At 37.1% G+C, this 17,500-nt stretch overlaps 2 protein-coding genes across 2 annotated transcripts in view; one reads left to right on the top strand and one right to left on the bottom strand.

Annotated features, from left to right (window-relative positions):
- The window catches only part of LOC106877294 (WD repeat and FYVE domain-containing protein 3), a 293,550-nt gene extending 282,325 nt beyond the window's left edge, over window positions 1-11,225 (bottom strand). Inside the window, exon 1 of the mRNA XM_089353030.1 lies at window positions 10,700-11,225. The gene's annotated coding sequence lies outside the window, so the exon portion shown is untranslated. The remainder of the gene's footprint in view (window positions 1-10,699) is intronic.
- LOC106879055 (uncharacterized) overlaps window positions 10,933-17,500 on the top strand; it is a 54,162-nt gene continuing 47,594 nt past the window's right edge. Inside the window, exon 1 of the mRNA XM_014928480.3 lies at window positions 10,933-11,231. Within this exon, the coding sequence (XP_014783966.1) occupies window positions 11,194-11,231 (38 nt within the window). The 5' untranslated portion in view covers window positions 10,933-11,193. The remainder of the gene's footprint in view (window positions 11,232-17,500) is intronic.

Here is a 17,500-nt window from a genome sequence, read left to right as displayed (position 1 = left end):
CAAAGGTCTGCCCAACTGGCTTCCGTGCCGGTGACACGTAAAAAGCACCATCCAAATGTGGTCGATGCCAGTGCCCCGCCGACTGACTCCCATGCCGGTGGCATGTAAAAAGCACTATCCGAATGTGGTCAATGCCAGATCCATCTGACTGGCTCCCGTACCAGTAGCATGCAAAATGCACCCACTACACTCTTGGAGTGGTTGGCATTAGGAAGGGCATCCAGCTGTAAAAACATTGCCAGATCAGATTGGAGCCTGGTGCAGCCGCTGGCTTCCTAGTCCTCAGCCAAACCATCCAACCCATGCCAGCATGGAAAACAGACGATAAAAGACAACGATGATGATGTGAATAAAAGAGGATTACATTTCACAAAACAACCTGAATGCCAAAGGTTTAAAAGTTATTCATATTCATGATTTATGCCAAAGATGTAGAAAATGTCTCCAAAGTCAAGTGCCCACAAGTTAAATATTTTGGTTCATGTGAAAATGATATTACTGAGAAAACATCTAAAATGAGTTAAACTTGGGGCTTTCTTCAGGAGTTCTACCATTGAACTTGCCTTTTTTCTTTGACTTGTTTCAGCCATTAGACTGTGGACTTGAACAATTTAGAGTCAAATGTATCGAGCCAGGTACTTTTTTTTTTAAGCCTAGTACTTATTCTATCGATATCTTTTGCCGAACTGCAAAGTTACAGCGGCATGAACACACTAACACCAGTTGTCAAGTGGTGGAGGGGGGAGACAAACACAGACATATATGTTGTTGTTGTTGTTAGCACTCCGTCGCTTACGACGTCGAGGGTTCCAGTTCATCCAATCAACGGAACATCTTGGTCGTGAAATTAACGTGCAAGTGGCTGAGTACTCCACAGACACGTGTACCCTTAACGTAGTTCTCGGGGATATTCAGCGTGACACAGTGTGACAAGGCTGACCCTTTGAATTACAGGCACAACAGAAACAGGAAGTAAAAGTGAGAGAAAGTTGTGGTGGAAGAGTACAGCAGGGTTCGCCACCATCCCTTGCCGGAGCCTCGTGGAACTTTAGGTGTTTTCGCTCAATAAACACTCACAACTCCCGGTCTGGGAATTGAAACCGTGATCCTATGACCGCAAGCCCGCTGCCCTAACCACTGGGCCATTGCGCCTCCACTACAGACACATATACATAGATATATACATATGATGTATATTGGTTTACATGTTTCTTTGTTGTAGTTTTATTAAAGTTAGTGTTTAATCCTGCCTATAAATTGATTGAATGAATGAATGTGGTCGTTAAGCTTTCACTTTTATATTATACTATGGAAGATGGTAGGGATTGTAATTTTTGTATGTAACATTTAGTTACATATTTAGGAGTTGGTAGTAATTTACTTATTGAATTTATTTACCGATACAGTTATACATAGGGTAAATGTGTTTGAAAGTTGTGGTTTCTTTGGTTTGTTTGTTCCAATAGTAGAGGAGTCAGAGGTGCCAATAGTAGAGGAGTCAGAAGTGTCAATAGTAGAGGAGTCAGAAGTGCCAATAGTAGAGGAGTCAGAAGTGCCAATAGTAGAGGAGTCAGAAGTGCCAATAGTAGAGGAGTCAGAAGTGTCAATAGTAGAGGAGTCAGACATGCCAATGGTAGAGGAGTCAGAAGTGTCAATAGTAGAGGAGTCAGAGGTGCCAATAGTAGAGGAGTCAGAGCTACCAATAGTAGAGGAACCGGAGTCAGAGGTGCCAATAGTAGAGGAGCTGGAGTCGGAGATGCCAACAGTAGAGGAGTCAGAGTCAAAGTTTTTTGTTTTGACTCCACAGAATAATGAGGACCATTTTGTCATCCTTAAAGATGACTGACGGCTTGCACAGCGATGACTTATTTCAAGTGAAGAAGAGTTGTGCAGCATTGACCTCACTTTCTCATCCATGACCATCTTTGGTCCAGTGGCAAGACCAGGTCAAGTCAACTGAAGATGGAGACGGATGCAGTGGATGACCAAGATGTCTCACTTGCTTCATCTTGCTCTCTGCACTCCACAATGTGTTGCTGCAGCCACCCTTCTCATTCATTGAACCATAAAGATTTTTTCTGCCAAGTCCAGCAGGTCCAGTCTTCACATGCATAGGTAAGCAAACCACAATGTTCTAATTAGCCCATAGCTGGGACCTTGACTCAGAGACGGGGTTAATAGTGGGAATAATAGTGGCTAAGAAGTGATCCCATATTCCTCAAATCCCTGGATCGTTCATTCATTCATATACACAAGTTATACAGCAATACATACGTGGGGTACAATGAGTATTGTGAACAATTTTTAATTGGCCACAAATGTAAGATGACATAACATAAGTGACATATGGCAAACTTTCAGCTTCTTATTTCTCTTTCAAATGTATCATCAACATTAATATGGCAGACACCAATCTGGCAGAGGAAATGAAAAGGCTTGTCATACACGTGGCTCTGACTGTCACCACAGGAACTCAGAGAACCAGCTTCTTCAGTATAACCAGATCTTCTGTATAAAAGATAGGGAAAGAGCTCACAATCTCTGGCAAGGGATGTTTCATTCTTGGCCAAGAGAAAAGAACATTATGAACAAATAAGACCTTGAAGTAGTTGTATGCTGTCAACTTAATGTGACAGTCCCCTGAAGGGAATAATACTACTGTCGGTTAGACCTAGGAAGCTGCACCGCTTACTGTCGGCCTTGACACATTTCCTGTGTCCTTATGTCTCTCATCCTCTAGTAAACATAAGGACACAGGAAATGTGTCACGGCCGACAGGAAGCGGTGCAGCTTCCTAGGTCTAACCAACAGTAGTATTATTCCCTTCAGGGGACTGTCACGTTAAGTTGACAGCATACAACTACTTCATCGTATTACTACTGCATAAATCTCTCTTAGAGATTTAGAAATGTATTATTTCTAAAGAAGACCTTGTCAAGATGGTCAGTCATTCAACAAATCCAGGATATCACAATGGCAACTCCAGCTGGTTGATGAGGGCCACTACCAAGCTGCCCAAGGCACCAGGGTCCACTATTAGATATGTGGTGCTAAAGGACATCAGGTTCAAAAGCTAAATGATGAGAAGAGGACAACTGAGGTACAGCAAGAGCCAGGAGGACCCTGTGACCCTGTGGCACTCCAAAAATATGTCACTCCTCCCCCAACTCCCTTTTGAATCTCTTCGATTCTGAATCACTGTAGGAGACCAGTGTCATACATTTCCAAAGACTTGTTAGGTTGGCTGTCATAGAGAGGGTGAGTGACATGAGCTTGGGAGTTAACTGATTCTTGACATGAATGGCCATACAAGGGCCTTTTTAAATGGTTAGTTTTTATTTATGCATTGTGTTGAACCTGCACCATTTTACCAGGATTATGTTGTTTTTATATGTTTGGTGTATTCCTTATTTTCGGCACACTCAATGCGTGTATGGATGCGTGTGCGTATGAGCGCTAACAGCACAATCCGAGCGGTCTCGCTTCCATGCTGGGGGCACATAAAAAGCACCATTTGAGCGCAATCGTTTCCAGCTTCGCCTTACTGGCACTTGTGCCGGTGGCATGTGAACAAAACATTGGACTGACTCCTGTGCAGGTGGTGAGTAAAAAGGCACCATTTGAACGTGGCCGTTGCCAGTACCACTGGACTGGCCCTCGTGCCAGTGGCACGTAAAAAGCATCCACTACACTCTCGGAGTGGTTGGCATTAGGAAGGGCATCCAGCTGTAGATACTCTGCCAGATCAGATTGGAGTCTGGTGTAGCCATCTGGTTTGCCAGTCCCCAGTCAAATCGTCCAACCCATGCTAGCGTGGAAAGCAGATCTTAAAGGATGATGATGATCATGATCATCATCATCGTTTAATGATGCAGCACAGAATTTTGTCAGAGAACAGGTCTCGGTCTCAAAGCGACAAAAATATTTTGACAAATTAAATTTAAATGTTGAAGTGAATCTAAAGGATTTTGTGTGTTATTTTAAATGGCTTATAAATACCTTCCACACTGCAATTGTTTTCATTCCGGCACACGATCTCAGATCAGGTCACTTGCTATGCAAGTACATCTCCGTTATATATACTATTTATGTTATATATATATATATATATATATATATATGACAGGCTTCTTTCAGTTTCCGTCTACCAAATCCACTCACAAGGCTTTGGTTGGCCTAAGGCTATAGTAGAAAACACTTGCCCAAGGTGCCACACGGTGGGACTGAACCTGGAATCATGTGGTTGGTAAACAAGCTACTTACCACACAGCCATGCCTGCACTTGTATGCATATATATATATATATATATATATATATATATAATATAGAAAACCAACATATTTACATATATACAATAGTTCATAATCTCACATATACTAAAATATGCACACCAGTTTATATATTCACATGACTAACATGTGCTCCCATGGTTAGATATCACATTAATGCAATAGGCAGCGAGGTCTCTTGTAATTGCTGGACTTGCTAGAAATAGCAAGCAAATCTCTCACAGATGTCACCATACCTTATCGAAAAACAATGTACAGATTGCATAAAGTAGTCTTGGATCCATAGTTATCTGAATGGCAGTGCACATTGACTTATAACCTGGCTCAACAACACACTAACACACACAGACATACTTCACCAACATACCAACTGTACATATAGGGCTGTACCTGCAGCATTGTAGGCCCTTGGGTGAATCAGTGCATTTGACCCTTTTCAATGACACCAAGCTACAGCATTAGAATTGGGTCCCTAGACCTGTGAAGCCTTCAAGCAAGTCAATGTACTGGGCTCAGTTTAATGATAGCAGACCACAAATTATATAGATTAGGATTGAGCCCCTAGACCAGCGTTTCTCAACTGGGGTAAACTAACCAATACTAAACACTCAGCTAATTAACACACATACATACATTATCAAGCAACTCATACACACATTGCTAATTAACACTGTAGCACATAAACTCATAGGTAATTAAGTCAGGTTCACTGAGCTAATCTACATACCAACATGTACACACATAGAGTTAATCAACACATGCAAGTGGTTAACCTGGACATCAATACATACACGGGCACAGCTATACAATACACTAACACAACCATACTTTTCTACTCTAGGCACAAGGCCCGAAATTTTGGGGGAGTGAGGGCAGTCAATTAGAGCAACCCCTGTATGCAACTGGTAAGTTTATCGACCCTGAAAGGATGAAAGGCAAAGCTGACCTCGGCGGAACCATACACACACACATCAACATGTATAGACATACCAGAACAATAGTATACACACACCAACATAAATGTATACACCTGAAAGCAATCATACACATACCTCAGAACAAGCCTATATATGTGTGTGTGTGTGTGTGTGTATATATATATATACATATATATATATATATATATATATATATATATATATATATGTATATATATATATATATATATATATATATATATATATATATGTATATATATATATATATATATATATATATATATATATATATATATATATATATATATATATATATATATATATATATATATATATATATATATATATATATATATATATATATATATATATATATATATATATATATATATATATATATATATATATATGTATTATTCAAAAGAATTCCAACTCTGTCTGTTTTTTATGTTTTATTTATATTCTTATAAAATTAATGTGGGATATAGAATATGGAATATATAATATAAATAGTAAAATGAAATGAAGTATTGAATGTCTTATTGAATAAATGAAATGATTTCATTTATTCAATAAGACATTCAATACTTCATTTCATTTTACTATATAAACTATATATTCCATATTCTATATCCCACATTAATTTTATAAGAATATAAATAAAACATAAAAAACAGAGTTGGAATTCTTCTGAGTAATATATTCCTCTATACACTATCATACAAACTCCTTTTTTTATTTTATATATATATATATATATATATATATATACACACACACACACACATACACACACACACACTGGCTCAAATATATACTTGCATCGACACTAACACAAACATACACACAAACCCACATACCGACACAAATATAAATTCCAGCACAAACATGAATTCATACAGATAAACACACATGCATACCACCATGCACACACACACACACACACACACACATGTTTATGATGGGTTTCTTTTAGTTTCCTTCTACCAAATTTACTCACAAGGCTTTGTTTGACCCAATGCTATAGTAGAAGACACTTGTCGAAAGTACCATGCAGTGGAACTGAACCCCAAACCAAATATTTGAGAAACAAACTTCATAACCACCTATATATATATATATATATATATATATATATATATATATATATATTATATAAATGCATATATACGTATGTATATGTACATATATGCATATGTAGTGACAGCCCACATATGCATATACATACATACACATGTATGTATGTATGTATGTATGTACGTATATATATATATATATATATATATATATATATATATATATATATATATATTATTTATATTATTATATGATTGAACGCCACACATCCTTTTCCAAGTATGCATCTATATATATGAGGGGCACATGGCCTAGTGGTTAGGGTGTTGCACTAATGATCTAGCGATCGTGGTTTCAATTCCTAGAGCGGGTGGTGCATTGTGTTCTTGAGCAAAACGCTTCATTTCACGTTGCTTTACGATCACTTCAACAACTGATGCGTGGCCCACCGTGCACCTGTCTAGGTAATGTAGATTAGTTGAAGAGACTGAGCTAATGTGTGGCACAAGCATCTGATTCCGATAAACGAATCAATCGTGCAGGCCATTCAGCAGAAAAGCTGGATGTTAACATGTCGGACAGTTTTGTTAAAATAGAACAGAAATGTCTGTTCTATTTTAACAAAACTGTCCGACGAACGGGAACGTGAAACACTGAGTAACAGCTTTTGTTATATTTCTGCTGCTTATCACACGCACAAACATACATGTAAACACATACAAATATATACGTACACATACATAACAAACGTACACACACATTTTTATAGACACAACTCTTCAGCAGGTCTGCTGGTAGTGCAACAAAATAATACTTGTTGCATGAACGGAATGGTTACATCCGTACATAGTTTCGTGCAGTGACTGCGAGGATATGAGAGGGGTAAAAAAAAAAAAAACACAAAAAAAGCTTCCTAGTGACTAGGCCAAAAGACCTCAACCGTTCCTTGGTAATATTAATGCTATTCAGCACCAGTAAACGAACGTGGTTGACCTCCAGTCAACAGCTAACGAAGGGAGTGTACCACAGAGAAAGCTCTATGTAAATTTAATGATAATCATAAAAACCACACATATTTATATTTAAATATATAATCTCTCTCTCCCACACATATATATATATTTGTTCTCTCTGTTGGTGTGGTGGTAATGGACATCAGACACCAAGAAAGCATTTATATATGCGTGTGTGTGTGTGTGTGTGTGTGTCTGTATCGAAGTGTACAATATTATATATATATACGTTACGACCGATCGTACCGATTGGTTTCGCACTAGTGGTTCAATGCACGCACATATTCACAAATATATATATATCTATAAACACACATAAAATACACATATGTCCACACACACACATACGAATCATTATCATTGTTCTACATCTGCGTTCTCATGTTTACTAAGGACATGTGTTTTGGCTGAATGGCCTTAGATATCACTACTTACAACACATCGAGACACGATGTTGCCAATATAAATAAATATCAGATACGCACGGTGTGTATGCGTATATAAGTGTATACATACATATGCACGTGGGTACTACTAAAGCAGCGCGGACGCTAGCTAGTCTTGAGTGGTCGATAATAACCCTAACACTATCCCTAACCCTGTCCGTAACACGCGTGTGCAAATGAATACGTGTTTAGGGTTAGGGTCGACCACTTACGACTAGCTAGCTCGGACGCGCGACTGCGCGTTCGGGTCCGCGCTGCTTTAGTAGTACCATGCACGTGTTTATGTGCATGTAGAGGTATATATATATACATATGTAAGTGAATAAAATTGCATGTAAACACGTAACCCACATCACACATGCAGCCTCATCATTGTATCATCCACATTTCCATGTTTGCATCGTCGGCTCGTTGAGGAAGATTTTCTATTGCCAGATGCCCTTCGTATAGTCAACCCCCACCTGTCACAAGGCTGTCTTTGGAAAGCAAATTTCCTACCCAAATAGCAACCATGCCTACACAGACACACACAGATGACATTCAGTAGTGTGAACGCTTCAGCTTTGTAGGGGACAAGGCAAGAAAATAGAAACAGTAACGCCATTTGGTTTTAGGAAAGGCATCCAGCTGGAGAAACCATGCCGAAATGGAACATACAAGAGACACATGGTCCCCCCATCCGTCATGAAGGGCAGTAACTCGAAATAAAATCCTGCCCGGATCGTGACGACCTATCCAACCCACGCAAGCATAGAAAGTGGCTGTAAAAATGATGATAATGATAATATGCACGTATGTTGATTCATACGTTTTCCTTATATCATTATCGCCTTTCGTATGTGTGTGTATATATATGATAGTATGTCTGATTTCACACCAACACGTACATGCTCTGCTGGATGGCTGAAATTATACTACTACTCAGCCTGTTGGCTTAATCATTCTCTCAACTCATTGATATTTGTGTGTGTCTTGTGATATACACATCCAGATTATGCATGTCTATCACTCCTTCAGACACACACACACACACACACGTATGAATACACACATACAGAGAACAAGGTGTGTGAATGAGAGGGGGTCGGTTAGCAGTGTTTTTTGACAATCGATAAACAGTTTGGTGAAACGACAATGAAAGAGTAATGGGAAATAAGAAAACTACTGCTTTCACTATGATTAATAATAATTTCACTCTCATGTTGATCTAGACGTTATTGGTCAGGCCTCCGCTTTTGCGAACAAGTCTTTATATACGGTTGTTCCTAAAATACACACACACACACACATATATATATACTATAATATTTAATGTCCATGTTAGCACAAATATATAGACAATTGCATATGAACACACAGGTAGGATATATATATATATATATATACGTATTAACACAGCGCTATATAGACACTAAATATACTATAGATATATAAGAAAGCAGACATAAATTTACCTATTAACATATAGACATTATATATATATATATATATATATATATATTAAAACGGACTATAGGCCTATTTACATATTAACACAGCGTATAGACTTATATAATATCAACACAGGATATATATATATATATATATATATATATATATATATATATATATATATAGTTATATATACTTATCACATAGGAACATTTTAAACATATTAGCAGACATAGAGACGTTAGATATATTAACACACGTACTCAAATATGAACACAAATAATCAAGTACCTATTCACACACATAGACAAATATGTATTAGCACAAATAACACACATTGTGGGTGTGTGTGTGATTTCACAATAGATTTTATCTTTATCGATTAGCATGTTTTGTGTTATGTGCGCCCACACATATATATGTATGTATGTATGTATGTATATAATATATTTACAGTAAATGTACATGTAATACACACATACATACAATGACAACTTGTATATCATTCATACACACACGTAAGCTTATATATGTATGTGTGTGTGTACGCAGACATTCATATACATCTTCATATTTCGTCGATTTGTACATGCGCATAAATACATGTGTATATATTCATATATTTGCGTATATTCAATCGGATGTTGAAAATAAAGGTCATTCATATTGTTTATTGAATATGAAAATGCATAAATAAATGTGACAATTTTTTTTTAATGTTCAATACCAAATCGTATAAAAGAAAAAAAAAGGGAAGTGGGGGGGGGGGGGGGGAATCTGGAGGGTTCTGGACCCCAACCGTATACCTGTCACCCGGTACCTGAAACCCTATAGTTTAATAAATATAGTATCCGCCGGTGGACATTACACTGGGGTGGGTGTATATATATAATATTCTTGACCTGAACAATGTAAGAAAATCGATTGTAAGAATAATTATATATGTATATATTACATACACGTGATGCCTGTACGTATATACGTGAACCAATATTAACTTTCTAATTATATGTCCAGTAATATTCGAACAACGGGAGAATGGACAAATGTTAGCTGTATGAAAGTATTTGTGAGATGAAATATTTGTGTATGTATTAACAGAGAAAAACTGACAGATGCTCCATGGAGTAGAACACGCCTCCCTTGTTTCATTAGATAAATATTATGAAAGAGATTCCGATATGAACACTCTGGACTTTTAAAAGAGATGATGAGGTTAGTAGTAATGAAGAAGCAGAACAGTAAACAGACAAACGTTTTCATTCGGAAACGATGCGTAAAATGGCAAATAGTGATTTGTGATTAAAGATCGAACATCGAATTGTGAACAACAACTGCAGCAAAAATGTCAGCAACGTAAGAGAAATAAAGAGAATATATGTGTGTGTGATTGGGAAATATAACTCAGATTTTAGATAAGATTTATATTTTGTTGGTATATACCGTTTATATCAATGGAAGAATAAAAAGTGTGGAGCGGGGTGAGGGATAGATAAAGGCTTACCTTTCAAAGGGTATAATAATGATGATAATAATAATAATTCCATAGGTAAGTGGTTGAAGAGGCGGGGTCCATCCCCACAAGTCGTGAGACGTTCATAATAAACAAAACACCTTCAGTGAAAAGATGTCTTGTCTCAATGTGTGTCTCTCTCTCTTTCCTTTGCAAGAATCTAATATTTGAAATGTTCCAAGTAGCGCCGTCTTGCGGTGATCAGAAATGCACAACCACCACACACACACAACCGCGCCCACTTCTACAAGACACAATAATAATAATAACAATGGCACAGAAAAGCTTTCGATATTAGCAGCAATGACATCGATAAAGAAGACGGCTAAAACCGTCGATTATGTTTATTTGTTTAGCTATAGAGACGAATGTTTTTTATATAATATATACATATTCCACATCGTATCCAGTTGATCGCCTGTAGAGGAATCTAGCGTACATCCATTCGAACAGGTTTGGATTGAAATGCTTAATTAAAAGGCCTGATGGCAAAGAAGCAGGTTCGAGATTTGCCAGTATCAAGGTAGGTAACTCTGGATGCAATAGTATTACTCTCAAGTTAAAGTCGCTTACTATTAAAAATTTGTGGGAGCAATTGGTTTCGTTTGTTACACTTTCGTTTCATTTTTATTTAAATTTGCTTTTACTTTTTATATCACATGCTAATTTCAGAAAACGAACCAATGGAAGGAAATGACTATAGACATCTTTTTGCGATTATAAAAATGAGATAATGAAAGTAAAGGAAGTCAAATGACCAGGTTGTTAGCGAAAGATTTCGATAGTTAATAATGTACGTTATTGACAGTACAAAATAATAATTCTATAGTATTAATGATGTCCATTATTAGATACCAACAACATTAGAAGCAATAACAATCTTATAGAATAATAACAGAGTAAATGTAAGCATAAAATATATTTGTATGAAACAACAGTTTTAATTGCTACACGGACTATTCCAAGATGTAAATTTTATAATCCCGATACTTGATCTCACAGACCGAGAAATCATGAATTGCTTTCAAAATTACATCGGAAAGATGTAACATACGTAGTAGGCCACTAGCGGAATAATTTATGTTCAGTGTTACTGTTTGTAGTTATTTTATTCAATGGTTGATGCTCTTGAGAACTGTATCAACTACTACTCCAATACTATTAGTTTCCTTGCCACTCTGATCGTGGCTATCACTGATCACAAATAGAGCAATTGATTCTAGCTATCACTGTAGTGTGCGTGTGTATATACACACACACACACACATGTATATATATAAACAGGGTGTGTAAGATATTTGAGGATAGATTTATGTTTATAAAAAAAACAATAACAAATAACTTTATTTATCAAAAAATGCTATGAGGATGGAAATAAACCTTTTCTATAATGCTATTCAATAAAGCCACCTTCACCTTAACTGCTTCTATATAGTAGGTCTAAATCATCTCCATGCTTGAATCAAGTGGTCCTGGTTCATTTTGGACATTACTCTGACTATGGCAGCTTTCAAAGAATCTTTGGTGTTTATGGGCGTGTTCATTAACCTCTCTCTCAACAATGTTCCAATGGATTGTAATAGTCCAATGGATTGAGATCTGGGGAATTAGGAGGCCAAATGTTAGGGGTTATGTGATCATGGAAATTTTCAGCCATCCATTCCTGTGTTACAAGAGCCATGTGTGATAGTGCAGAGTCTTACTGAAACACATATGGCCTTTCATTGCATACACTGTCTATCCAGGGCTTAACAATTATTTTCAGGACCTCAATGTAGGTGGCAGAGTTAACTCTAAGGCCTTGTGGAAAGAAGTAAGGAGGCATCACATGTCCGTCGTTGCTGACAACCCCTAAAACCATGACAGTTGCAGGAAATTTTGTATGCATAACACTATGAACTTCAGAAGGGTCTGCACATAACCATTTGTTATTTCTTCTGTTACTTTTTGATCTTGGTTGAAGTTTTTCTTGTTTGAGAAAAACCAAATGATATCTTCTTCTGCTGAACTTTTCAGTTTGTTTCAGAGCCTTTTAGATCTGATGTAGTGATTTTCTGTTGCTTTTTCTGACAAATTGGCCTTTCCTCATCATATATGACTTATATCTGATGTGTTCATGGACAACATTTCTGACTGTCCCTTCTGACACATGGAGATCTTTTGCAATTACCTCATGGATTTTCTGGGATTCTAATCAATGGTCTGTTGAACTTGCTGGATTATTCAGGTGGTCTGATGATTTCAGAGTGTTTAGAATGTTTTTTATGCTTTGATACTGGTGATACGTTTCCAATTTCAGTCTCTAAATCCTTACAAAATTTGTAGACAAAAGGTCTGGCAACTTTTAAAAATTGAAATATTTCTAAATGGCTATGCTCAGCCTATTATAACTACAATAACAGCATGCCACTTCAATTCTTGAGTAAGCTGAGGGTCTGCCGTTATTATTTTCTGAAACAAAGATTATACAGAGTTAGCAAAAAATGCAGCAATGACACAAAAATGTTATGTCCTCAAATACCTTACACACCCTTGACTGGCCTTCGTAGGATTTTCGAGCGAGATCGTTGCCAGTGCCCCTGAACTGGCTCTTGTGTGGGTGGCACATAAAATACACCATTTTGAGCGTGGCCGTTGTCAGTACCGCCTGACTGGCCTTCGTGCGGGTGACACGTAAAAGCACCCACTACACTCTCTGAGTGGTTGGTGTTAGGAAGGGCATCAGATTGGAGCCTGGTGTTGCCATCCGGTTTCACCAGTCCTCAGTCAAATCGTCCAACTCATGCTAGCATGGAAAGCGGACGTTAAACGATGATGATGATGATGATGATGATGATGATGATGATATATATATATATATATATATATATATATATATATATATATATATATATATATATATATATATATATAGTTGGAATTTACAAAAAAACAAAAGATAAAGACAGGTGTATAAACAACAAACAGGTGTATCAGTTTAACGCTCGAGAAAGTGAGAAAGTCTTTTACGTTTCGAGCCTACGCTCTTCAACAGAAAGGAACATGAGAAAATAAACAGAGAGAGAATAAAAAAAGCTTTTGTGGCTAGTGGTCAATCATAGCGATGGCCGGACAGAGGTGGTCAGACAAGAGAGCTAGGAAGAAGGCTAAAACGATGCAAAGAGCATTGTGACCAGCAAGGTATAACACCATCCAGTTGCCTGGTCAGTCACATGATCACATGATATATATATATATACACACAATGGGCTTCTTTTAGTTTCCATCTGCCAAATCCATTCACAAGGCTTTGGTCAGCCTGAGGCTAGAGTAGAAAACACTTGTTCAAGGTGCCACACAGTAGGACTGAACCCAGGACCATGTGATTCAAAACCAAACTTCTTACTACATAGCCAGCAGACTCATTTCTTTCAGCAATAGGCACAGGAGTGGCTATGTGGTAAGTAGCTTGCTTTGCAACCACATGGTTCTGGGTTCCGTCACACTGCATGGCACCTTGGCCAAGCATCTACTATAGCCTCGGACTGACTAAAGCCTTGTGAGTGGATTCGGTAGATGGAAACTGAAAGAAGCCTGTCGTATATATATATACATATATATATATATGTATGTATATATATATATATATATATATATATATATATATATATATATATATATATATATATATATATATATATATATATATATATATATATATATATATATATATGTATGTATATATATATATACATACGAGGGTGAGTCAAAAAGTAATGCCATTTTGTTTAGGTTAGGTATAATTACCAATACAGGAACATGTATCATACATCAAAATGAAGCTGGTCCTCTGTGGATCACATCCTTACATCTCAACATAGTCACCATTTCTCTCAATAGCAATGTTCCACCTTCGAATGAGAGCATGTATCTCTGCCCAGTAAAATTCTGTTGACTGTTCTTTGAGCCACTTCTTCAGTGCAGTTTCACTTCCTTGTCACTGGACTATCATCATCACTGGGCTATCATCATCACTGGACTATCATCATCATCTCTTCGGCCCCATGAAAGAGGGTTTGAGAGGCAAACATTATTCTAATGACGAGGAAGAGAAATCTGTTGTGAAAAAGTGGCTCAAAGAACAGTCAACAAAATTTTACAGAGCCGGGATACATGCTCTCATTCAAAGGTGGAACATTGCTATTGAGAGAAACGGTGGCTATGTTGAGAAGTAGGGATGTGATCCACAGAGGACCAGCTTCATTTTGATGTATGATACATGTTCCTATGTTGGTAATTATACCTATCCTAAACAAAATGTGATTACTTCTAGACTCACACTCACATATACTCTTTTACTCTTTTACTTGTTTCAGTCATTTGACTGCGGCCATGCTGGAGCACTGCCTTTTTTAGTCAAGAAAATCGACCCCAGGACTTATTCTTTGGAAGCCTAGTACTTATTCTATATGATCTCTTTTGCCGAACCGCTAAGTTACGGGGACGTAAACACACCAGCATCGGTTGTCAAGCGATGTTGGGGGACAAACACAGACACAAACATATACACACACATACATATACATGTATATACATATATACGACGGGCTTCTTTCAGTTTCCATCTACCAAATCCACTCACAGGGCTTTGGTCGGCCCGAGGCTATAGTAGAAGACACTTGCCCAAGGTGCCACGCAGTGGGAATGAACCCGGAACCATGTGACTGGTAAGCAAGCTACTTAGTACACAGCCACTCCTGCGCCTATATATATATATATATATATATATATATATATATATATTAATATCTTCCCTTCTCCATTTTTAACAAATTTGTTGAGTTTCATGGGATAGCTTTCCATAAATTCACATAACACACCATATACAAGTATTATTTTCATATTCGCAAACTTGTTCCAGTAAGTTACCAGCAAAATATGAAGAATCTATATTAGAAATCGTTTTTTGGAATCCTCCTAATTAAAAGACGAAATATAATTCAACCTGCTCACATATTGGGTTGGCGCATGATTATTGCGGCATTTTTTCAACAAATTTTGTTCAACAAAAACAATAACAATATTTAACGAAAACATCTTTAAATGATGGTCTGACCATCTGCCAAGCAAATGGGAAGCAGAAATTGAAGTAGATGGTGAATATGCTCCAGAATAATCATTTAAAGATGTTTTTCAAGAGTTATTATTTTCAGTCATGTTTGTTTATCCATGGACAAGATATCTTAACAACCGCTGGATGGATTCAGATGAAACTTTCAGGGATGTTTGGCCTCATGACTGGTGCAAACTGGTTAGATTTTGGGATCAATCCAGTACTGGACAAGGATTCTGGTTTATTTTTCCTCTTTTTTTACTTAATTTTTGAGAGCGGTCAGGTTCACTTTTAGTATTCTCATTTGTGAGAGCAGCCGAGTTTATTTCAGACATTCTCATTTTGAAAATGATCTCCAGCTAATCGTTGAGACGATGTTGGTGTTGCCTTGGCGGAGGTTTGCACTTGTTATTATTATTATTATTATTTTTTTTTTTTTTTTATCATCATCATCACTATTATTATTATTATTATCATCATCATTATTATTATTATTATTTTTTTTTTTTTTTTTTTTATCATCATCACTATTATTATTATTATTATCATCATCATTATTATTATTATTATTTTATGTTTGACTTTTGTTTTGCATTTGTACAAGTTGGATCCAAGTCTCACCCAGAGACCTCAAGAGACAACAAGTTAGAAGTTCATGTAGGTGTTATGCCTAGGGTACCATATATTTGGATTTGTACAGTTTTGTTCAAGTGAATGTTTAAGAAACCATAAGAAAATTATGTGTTTGCTTTAAAATTTGAGATCACATAGACAGTATTTTACGTAGGATATGGGCAGTTCCCATGAGCACTATTTTTTGAACTTCAGCCATTTTGGGGTTTCCTGGAATCTGATCTAGGTAGTAATCAGCCCGTTTCGCTGTCATTCCCAGGGCACCTATGACAATAGGTATTGTTTTCGTCTTCAGATTCCACATTTTGCTAATTTCTATTTCAAGATCTTTATATTTGCTCAGTTTTTGGTAGGTCTTGACAGATACGTTTATATCGAGTGGGACAGTCATATCAATGAGGAGGCATGATTTTTGTCTGAAGTCTTTCAGTATGATGTCTGGCCTATTTGCGTCTATCTTTCTGTCAGTTTGAATGGTGAAGTTCCAGAGGAGTGCAATGTGATCATTTTCAAGTACTGGGGGTGGTTTGTGTTCCCACCAGTTTTTATCATGGGGCAAGTCCAGGTTTTTGCATATTACCCAGTGAATATATTGTGCAGCTCTATCATGCCTGTTGAGATACTCTGTAGGCGCAAGCAGACTGCACATGGAGACAACATGATCGATGGTCTCATTTTGTTGTTGGCATATACGACATAATGGGGAGCTGCCGTTCTTTAATATGTTGGCCTGGTAGTTCTTTGTAGGTAGGCATTGATCTTGGGCTGCTATGATAAACCCCTCTGTTTCTGATTTCAAGCCAGAGGCCATTAACCATTGGTGGGTAAGGGCTTTGTCAATATCTGCATTATTCGCTCTCTTTGGGTATTTGCCATTGAGAGGTTTTCCATGCCATTTTTCAGTCATAATAGCTAAGGCAGCAATTTTAGCACGGGTTTTCAAGCGCTTAGCTTTTTCTGCAGGTGTTTCTAGTTCGTCTAATTCTTGAATTTGTTGCAATTGGAATTCACTTAGATATTCCTTTGCCTGTTTTGTTACTGAGTAAGATGCTTTCTTGCTTTCATAT

Source organism: Octopus bimaculoides, chromosome 5 (assembly GCF_046866305.1).
Source record: "Octopus bimaculoides isolate indiv1 chromosome 5, ASM4686630v1, whole genome shotgun sequence".
In the NCBI taxonomy this organism is placed as follows: Eukaryota; Metazoa; Mollusca; class Cephalopoda; order Octopoda; family Octopodidae; genus Octopus; species Octopus bimaculoides.
The sequence above is the reverse complement of the archived record's forward strand: the minus strand, read 5'-3'. Positions and strand labels throughout refer to the sequence as shown.